This window comes from Littorina saxatilis, linkage group LG7 (assembly GCF_037325665.1).
Source record: "Littorina saxatilis isolate snail1 linkage group LG7, US_GU_Lsax_2.0, whole genome shotgun sequence".
NCBI classification, from domain to species: domain Eukaryota; kingdom Metazoa; phylum Mollusca; class Gastropoda; order Littorinimorpha; family Littorinidae; genus Littorina; species Littorina saxatilis.
In genome coordinates, this window is record NC_090251.1 from 82,688 (window position 1) to 92,500 (window position 9,813).

General features: G+C 47.0%; 1 protein-coding gene across 1 annotated transcript in view; it reads right to left on the reverse strand.

Moving 5' to 3' along the window:
- Positions 1–7,328: 7,328 nt before the first annotated feature.
- The window catches only part of LOC138972012 (prestin-like), a gene marked incomplete at its 3' end in the record, with an annotated part of 4,789 nt that continues 2,304 nt past the window's right edge, over positions 7,329–9,813 (reverse strand). Inside the window, exons 2-4 of the mRNA XM_070344853.1 lie at positions 9,222–9,463; positions 7,651–8,594; positions 7,329–7,421 (exon numbers count right to left, since the gene is read on the reverse strand). Coding sequence (XP_070200954.1) covers positions 7,329–7,421; positions 7,651–8,594; positions 9,222–9,463 — 1,279 coding nt within the window. The remainder of the gene's footprint in view (positions 7,422–7,650; positions 8,595–9,221; positions 9,464–9,813) is intronic.

A 9,813-nucleotide genomic window follows, 5' to 3' on the forward strand; every position in this document is an offset into this window, starting at 1 on the left:
CTCTACTGGGCCGCCGGTTAACCTCGACATGCTCTAACTTTTGATGTACATGTTTTTTCGCCAAACTTTTTCGGTCAGAGGCGTCCGCGTGGGCTCCGGGTCCGTATTTCACCACACAAAAAAATTGAATTTTTGGACCTGCAAAATCGTTCACTCGCCTGCCTGCCTGCCTGCCTGCGCTAGAATCGTCGGCGTAGTAGCTGGTAAGTTTGGCCAAATTTTGTTCAATTTTTCGACCTCGACCTTTACCGCTATGTTATATTATAACTTTGCCTCTAACCCTTTTTTCGCCGCCAAACTTTTCCTGTCAGAGGCGTCCCCCGCTCCGGAGACTTGTTCCTTACCACGCACGACCTTTGCCACTACTGACGGCCCTTCATTTTTCGTCAGTACCTCCCCCGTGCCAGGAGTGGGTAAGTTGCCTGCTGCCTTCCTTGGATCAGCGTGGTGGACAGCCTTAGTTTCTCATGCTCCCTCTCTGGAATCGAACCCTATTGATAATACTATCATAAGCCACAAACGAAACAGGAGTAGTCAAGCTCTGTTTACCAAACAAAACAGTAGTAACCAGCCGCCCTAAGTACAAAAAAAAAAAAAAACCCAACCATGCCGACGATTCTAGGTCGCCGCACGTCCGTCCTCCACATCAGTATAGATCCGCCGCGTCACCTGGGTAGGGTCCCGACACTGAATGTGTTTAAAATGTACGAAATTTGGACCAGGCATCCAGGATGACTTGAAAAGTGTGGTGGGGGGCCTTAGGGCGACTCTGTCTGCCCAATCCATTTTGGTAAAAGTTCCCGCCTTTTTCTCGTTTTGGGGACTTAAGTTACTTTTGGGCCCAACCACGACCTTTACCAGGCTATAACTTTGGATGTAAACGCTTTTTTCGAAAAACTGTTGATGTCAGAGGCGTCCGCGTGAGCTCACCAGCCGTATTTGAAGAAGAAAAAAAATGGAAATTTTTAAGGGCAAAAAAGTTCACTCACCCTACTGAGCGCCAGCACGGCGCCGCTACCCGTAGTAGTAGCAGCAGTACTATACCAGTAATCCACCTCGACCTTTACCAGGCTCTAACTTTTGATGTACATGTTTTTTCGCCAAACTTTTTCGGTCAGAGGCGTCCGCGTGAGCTCACCAGCCGTATTTGAAGAAGAAAAAAAATTGAAATTTTTAAGGGCAAAAAACTTCACTCGCCTGCCCTAGCACGGAGCCGCCCCACTAAAACACAGCTTTTGCTCTACTACTGGGCCGCCGGTTAACCTCGACATGCTCTAACTTTTGATGTACATGTTTTTTCGCCAAACTTTTTCGGTCAGAGGCGTCCGCGTGGGCTCCGGGTCCGTATTTGAAAGAGAAAAAAAATCCAATTTTTTTACCGGCAAAAACCTTCACTCGCCTGCCCTAGCACGGAGCCGCCCCACTAAAACACAGCTTTTGCTCTACTACTGGGCCGCCGGTTAACCTCGACATGCTCTAACTTTTGATGTACATGTTTTTTCGCCAAACTTTTTCGGTCAGAGGCGTCCGCGTGAGCTCACCAGCCGTATTTGAAGAAGAAAAAAATTTGAAATTTTTAAGGGCAAAAAAGTTCACTCGCCTGCCCTAGCACGGAGCCGCCCCACTAAAACACAGCTTTTGCTCTACTGGGCCGCCGGTTAACCTCGACATGCTCTAACTTTTGATGTACATGTTTTTTCGCCAAACTTTTTCGGTCAGAGGCGTCCGCGTGAGCTCACCAGCCGTATTTGAAGAAAAAAAAAATTTGAAATTTTTAAGGGCAAAAAAGTTCACTCGCCTGCCCTAGCACGGAGCCGCCCCACTAAAACACAGCTTTTGCTCTACTGGGCCGCCGGTTAACCTCGACATGCTCTAACTTTTGATGTACATGTTTTTTCGCCAAACTTTTTTCGGTCAGAGGCGTCCGCGTGAGCTCACCAGCCGTATTTGAAGGGAAAAAAAATTTGAAATTTTTAAGGGGAAAAAAGTTCACTCACCCTACTGAGCGCTAGCACGGCGCCGCTACCCGTAGTAGCAGTAATCCACCTCGACCTTTACCGGCATGTTTTTTGTTCCTGTAACTGTTGATTTGTCCACAAACTTTTTTCTGTCAGTCGTCCGCCTGGGCGGCCCCCCCGGGTCCCATATTTGAGAGAGAAAAAAAAGGGTGAGGACTTTTGGACCCTTTTTCTACTGGCAGGAGGCTACCGTAGGAACTGACAGCTTTTGCCAATACATGTACAGTCACTTGACTGCCGTTTTGTGTGTTTTTTGGCGCCAAATTGAAAAAAAGGTTACAAATATTCATAACAAATTCAGTTTTGGGTCTTTTTCAAATCTGCTTCATGCATCCAGTCTGTGAACCATGTGGCTAGGCGCTGACAGTCCAAAAAGTGCAGAAAGGCGAAAAATGAAGATTTTTCCTTCTTACAAGAAAATGTGTGATTGATTTGGCACCTATTTTACAAGTCACCCAAACTTTTCTAAGTCCAAAAAAGGTTACAAATATTCATAACAAATTCAGTTTTGGGTCTTTTTCAAATCTGTTTCATGCATCTTTTCTGTGACCACTATGGCTATGTACTGACACACACACACACAAACACACAAACACACTGACAAAACACACACACACACACACACACACACACACACACACACACACACACACACACACACACACACACACACACACACACAAACACACTAACACACTAACACACACACACCAACACACTCATAGTAGGATTTCCAAGCCGCCGGCGCCCAAAACTCAGCCTCTAAAACCCCATGCAAAAATCGTGCCTTTTCAAACAAGCCGCCGCGCTCGGCGGCTTACCGGTCACAATTCTCGTGATATTCGTGAATTCTCGGTCACTCGGCGCGGGCGGTTTTCAACACAAAAACACACACACACACACACACACACACTAACACACACACACGCACACAAACACACTGACAAAACACACACACACACACACACATTGACACACGCGCTTCAAATAAGCTTAATTTCACCCTCAGTGTTGTCACAATTGGTGGTCTACAGGAATCGCCTTGCCATTTTTTATTAGGGCATTGTTTACATTGACATTAGGCAGGGGAGGTCAAACCTCAAGAGGTTCCAAAAAACTTGAGCTGTTCCAGGACACTGCACCGGTCTGGCTCTAATCAAGGCGAGTCTGGAACACTATATAGCGCGCGGCGGGTCCACCCCACCAAAAACTCAACAAGTCAACATGGAATTAGCCTGTTAGGAATAATTTAGGGTTAGGCCTCACTTTTCGTGCCGCTTGCAAAATAATGGTCATAACAAGTTCACTACTTCAGTTAGGCAGTCTTTTAGTGGGTCTTTTCAGTCAAATCTCTTCAAAACCCTAACCCCCCTGCTACATCAGTCAGTGTTGACATGTACATGTCACTTTTCACTCTTGGAGACTGCAGTACTAACAACAACAAACAAGCAACAACAACAACAACAACCACAACAACAAAACCCCGCTAAACTGCACAAAACAGCACAAAACACAAACAACAACAACAACTCAACTGCGGCCCCCGCGCGCCGGGAGATACCCCTCGATCAGTACCTAACAATAACATGCACGCTTGTTGCACGCGCTGAGTCCGCTTTCGCTTTCTATTTGCAGTTCTCTCCGTCTAATCATCACCAAACGACCTCGGCCGTCTCGCCCAACCAATGTCGCTGGCACGTCACACTTTCCCCCGCCACGGGTCACAGTAATCCATTAGTATTTTCAACTTCCTGTCAGTGGGGTGCATGTTGCTTTTCCTTTGTTTTTGCGGCCTTCTCACCATCCCAGCTAAGTCAATCCTAATCCTACCCATTCCAAAATTTCCATGGTCACAGCCAAATCCTTCCTGCAAAAAGTGCCCAAATTTTATTGCAAAACAACCACCCAAACACATTCTACCCGCATGGCTAACAAACGAACGAACGAACCAAAACAAAACCAAAACAAACCATGTACCAGCCAATGTCCTCGACCTTTCACTGACGTACGTCCGGCGCGGCCGTTCCGCGTTTTTTCGCCGCGCTAAAACCATCACATCTATGTCAATCCTAACCCGAAACATTCGCAACTCTGCCACCACACAGCCACATCAATCTTGCACAAAGTGCCCAAGTTTCATTCGACAAGAAACAACACAACACTTCCTACAACCGTCCGTCTGTCGTCAACTGACTGACCGACCTTCAACACACTTGTTGTATACAAGTTGAGTGTTGAATCATTTCTATTTGGGACCCTCCGCCAACACGGAATGAACACGGAATGAGTTGTCATGTCTCCTTTGGCATCATTTTCACAATTTCTCATTTTTCTCAAGACTTTTTCCATGCTCTATCCACTGGGGAAATCCGTTCTAGAAAAGAGCGAAAATGTAGGCAGTTATAAGCCTCTGTATGACACTCTTCCAACACAGACTTTTCTCAAGTCAGTACCACACAACCACAGCGCCCCGCGAGCTTCGCCCTGAGCAGCACAGCGGGCTAAGCCCTTCATACTCTTTAATTTGACACACAAGATTCGTGAACCTTCGTGGCCCCGAGGAATCGCTTTGCGACTATGGCCAAGTTGATCCGGGTTCGAGTCCCGGCGGCAACTCCTAACTTTTTTTTCTTTTTTTCTGTCAATTCTTGTTTACTATTGTTTATTATGAAGGTATTTATGTTTTGTTTTTACTCCAATCATGTTTTTCAATGTGTAAAATAAATAAATAAATAAATTGATTAATTAATTAATGGATCAAAAAACTTTTTTTTTACTTTTTTTTAAATCGTAGGCCTGCGGGCCCTTTGAACCAGTATACCATTTTACAACATTTGAGAGACCAACACATTATGAACATGGAATAACACACTGCCGCCGGTGTTGGATTCCTGTAAGCACCAATAATGCACTAGAGGCACCGATATAAAGCCAATAGGCACAAACTTCACCAAAATAGGCACCGATTTAACAGTGACACAGCACCAATATGACCGTTTCGGCCCAGAATTGTTCACTAACAAATAACAACCAACTTAACCACCGCGAACCCCAATTATGAAAATTGGTCAGTCTCATCAGCAGAGTCTACCCAATCTACTACACCAAATTTAAAAACACTCCATTCTCAGTTTTCATAACTGCTGCCCCAGTACTCATCCGTCCTTATTTGCCCAGTCTCGGCAAAATCATCCCGTGAAAATCGTGCCTTCATCCAACAAAGCCGCTAGCGCTCGCCTGCTTGCCGCCCGTGATTTTCGTGAATTCTCGGTAGCAGTTCGCAGCACAGCGCGCTGTGGCGGATTTAAAGGGGTTCAACATGAAAACACACACACACACAAACTGACACACTAACAAAAAACACACCCCAAACACACTGACAAAACACACACACACACAAGTGACACACACAAGTGACACACACAAGTGACACACACACACACACACACACGCATGTACTATGCATTACAGTCCATTTTCTAACTCTCTCTTGAAAACTCAGTCTGCTGTGCGGTGCGGCCTCTTTAACCAACCCGGCACTGGCGACGGTGCCGTGCTGTTCGCTCTATTTTGGGTCCTCATTTACATAATAGATCAAACTGCATTTCAATTCATCATTTTGGGGCTTTCATTCCTAAAGTCATGATTCAAAAATACTTTCAAATAAAAGACAAACTAGCAAATAGTCACTTCCTTCCACTGTCCCATTTTCAACATTACTCAATGCGTCTAAATCATAACACAACTGCTCACATAGCATGCAAGCATCACTGACCAGCACAAAAACTAACCCATCCTTTGCCGGGTATATAAAGGAAGAAAAAACATGCACGCTTGTGAACACGCAATGATCCAAACACTGCTACCGCGGCGGGGTGCAGGAGATGATGATACCAAAATGAGCAAACCAAAAACGTTCACAATAAGTGCCCTACGATGATACCATGATGACAAAAGTACCGTTGCTAATTTGAAAACCATTTGCTTGGAAGACGCAATGACCTACTTCTCCCTTGCAATATTTTTTTTTTTTTTTTTTAATTGGGGCCCCCCCCCAAACCATCGCCATTTTCAAACTGATCAGTCCCGCAGACTAGTCTATTATCAACAAATAGCAACAACTTGATACACCCTAACCGTCAACTTTTTGAATAACCCCACTTGAACACAAACTGACTGAGAGCGCCAAGCCACTCCTTAACATAATTATATTGTCCGCAATTCACGTGCGTCTCGTGACAAAAGTTTCACTCCGCGGCGGCACACTGAGTAGCAGCGCTAGTAGGTGACCTATCCTAAAGTTGTTCAGTGTTGGAAGTTCCTATCACAGTGACACTGAATGAGCACCAATATGACACTACAGGCACCGAATTAACGCCCGTAGGCACAAACTTAACCCAAATAGGCACCGATTTAACCCTAACTAAGCACCAATATGACCGTTTCGGCCCAGAACTGTTCACTAACAAATAAGAACCAACTTAACAAGCCGTGACAGCGCTTGTTAACAAGAGCGGGTCGGCCTTGTCGTCTACATCAGTTTTTAGACCCAAACGGCCATCGCCATTTTCAAACTGATCAGCAGAGTCAATTGGTATCTACAAATAGCATATTCTCAACACTGAATACACCAGGCTAACCCAACAAAACTCAGCCAGCTCTAAAACTGATCCCATGCAAAAATCCGCGTGCTGACCCCTTCAACAGTACTGTTGTGTACAAGTTTGAAATGTCTTTGAGCTCTACTGACGGGAGGACCCTTCTCCAACACGGAAAGAGTCTCATGTCACCTTTTGCATGATTTTCAATTTTTTTACATTGTTCTAAAGAGTTTTTTTATGCTCTATCCAGTGGTGAAATCCGTTTTAGAAAAGAGCGTAAATTTAGGGAGTTATAAGCCTCTGATTGACACTGTTCCAACACAGACTTTTCTCAAGCAGGTACCACAGTACAACACAGCAGAACCACCGCGCGCCCCGCCGCTGCCGGGTGCGGTTACAGCACGCTTTTCCGCAATTCCCGTGCATTCTCCGTCACTCGGCACAGCCTCGCGCGGCACACACCATGGGAGATCAATCACTTTTTCTCAACCCCTCACATTTTTGACAGACGCTGTTTTCTCCCTTGCGATAAGTTGCCATCCCGTAATCCAAATTTGATAGCTAGATGGTGATCCGGGTTCGATTCCGGAAATGTGGTATTTTTTTGCGTTTTTTGAAAATGTTGTCAGCTTATTATCTTCAACGGAGATTAAGATTGCTGAAAGTATGTTATCTTTAAGCGGAACAATTCTTGTTTAGAGCGTGTTACCTTTAAGGGAGACGAAGGTGATGGCAGCCACAGCCGATATTGGGAGCGCCACAAACAGCGAGCCGATGAAGAGGATGACGCACACCATGACCGCTTAGGGTAACAGTAGGGGTTAGGGTTATAAAGATTGTTTCAAGCGTGCTACCTTTAAGGGAGATAAATGTTGTTAAAAGCGGGTTACCTTTAAGGGAGATGAAGATTGTTTCAAGCGAGCTACCTTTAACGAAGATAAGCAGGGTTTCAAGCGTGCTACCTTTATGAGAAATAAATGTTAAAAGCGTACTACCTTTAAGGGAGATAAATGTTGTTAAAAGCGGGTTACCTTTAAGGGAGATAAAGATGATGGCAGACAGAGCCGACTTGGGGAGCGCCACAAACAGCGGGCCGATGAAGAGGATGACGCACACCATGACGGCCGCGCTGAAGACCCCGCAGAGCGTGGTGCGCGCGTTCATGTTGGAGGCGACCATGGAGCGAGGGGGGGCCACGCTGGACGGGAAGCACAGAAAGAAGGAAGACACGGCGTTGCACATGCCGTACGCGATCAGCTCCTGCGAGTCGTCCACCTCGTAGTTGTGTTTCTTGGCGCAAATCTTGGCCATGGCGATGGTGTTGGCGAAGATGAGGATGGCCAGGATGAAGGCGTCCACCAGGAACTTGGGCGACTCTTGCAGTGCGCGCATGGGTACCCGGGGTGGCGGGATGGTGTTGGGGAACGTGCCCACCACGTCCACCCCGAACTGGTCGGCAAACTCGCCTAAGTAAGACACGACTGTAGCGAAGATGACGACAAAGAGCTCGATGGGGATGGGCGCGAACAGCTTGTGCTTGAACCGCTCGTTGATGCAGTCTTTGACCAGCTGGATCACCACGCACGTCGTCACCGCGATGATCAGCGCCGCTATGTTGGTCGTCGTGATGACGGAAAAGATGGCCTCGTAGGTGTAGATGATCTTACCCACGCCCGCGAAGCGCTGGATCTTCAGCCCGAGCATGGAGGACATCTGGCTCGTCCCGATGTGCACCGCGGCCGCCGAGGTGAAGGCCGTGAAGAAAGACTCGGAAAGATAGAAGGTGATGAAGCCTAGCTTGAATAGGCCCAGACCAATCATCATCAGGCCCGACACAAAGGCCACGCCCATCGCAATCTCTTCCTTGTAGTCTAGGTACTCGGGCACTTCGTCAAGCAACATGGCCGTCCCGTTCACACCACCGCTAGTCATGTTGGTCAGCCAAGGTCGCTCTGCCGCCCAGCCCTGTCCTAACCTGCAACCGTGGTCAAAAAAAATGTAAACATCACACCACGTGACGTCATGTTGGTCAGCCAAGGTCGCTCTGCCGCCCAGCCCTGTCCTAACCTGTAACAGTGATCAGAGAAATGTAAACATGTGTGTTCACACCACCGCCAGTCATGTACTATTCAACACGTCACATCCCTACCTGTCTACACTGTACCCCCCGCGGGTTAGGGGGAGTCCCATATTGGTTGGGACGAGAAAGAATTTACCGGATGCTCCCCAGCATGTCGTAAGAGGCGACTAACGGATTCTGTTTCTCCTTTTACCCTTGTTAAGTGTTTCTTGTATAGAATAGTCGTTTTTTGTAAAGATTTTAGTCAAGCAGTATGTAAGAAATGTTAAGTCCTTTGTACTGGAAACTTGCATTCTCACAGTAAGGTAATATTTTGTACTACGTTGCAAGCCCCTGGTGCAAATTTTTGATTAGTGCTTTTGTGAACAAGAAACAATTGACAAGTGGCTCTATCCCATCTTCCCCCTTCCCCCGTCGCGATATAACCTTCGTGGTTGAAAACGACGTTAAACACCAAATAAAGAAAGAATGTCTACACTGTACTGTTCAACACCAACACCTGATTTGACAGCAGTAACCTACCTGTCCACAGTGGCGGCGGTCAGGATACAGATGACGGCGCTGGTTCCCATAGAAACGTGGGCGGATGTACCAAAGAGGACGTAGAGGAGGACCGGCCAGACGGAGGTGAAGAGACCGTTCTCGACCTTGACCGAGGTCAGCGCGCCGAACGCCAGGGCCTGGGGGATGTGCAGGATGCCCACCGTCAGCCCCGCGAAGACGTCAGGGACGGCGAACTCTTTCAGCTTGTAATAACGGATGTACTGCACACACGAACATCCACAACACGTCAGGGACGGCGAACTCTTTCAGCTTGTAATAACGGATGTACTGCACACACGAACATCCACAACACGTCAGGGACGGCGAACTCTTTCAGCTTGTAATAACGGATGTACTGCACACACGAACATCCACAACACGTCAGGGACGGCGAACTCTTTCAGCTTGTAATAACGGATGTACTGCACACACGAACATCCACAACACGTCAGGGACGGCTAACTCTTTCAGCTTGTAATAACGGATGTACTGCACACACGAACATCCATAACACGTCAGGGACGGCTAACTCTTTCAGCTTGTAATAACAGATGTTAGGCACACACAAACA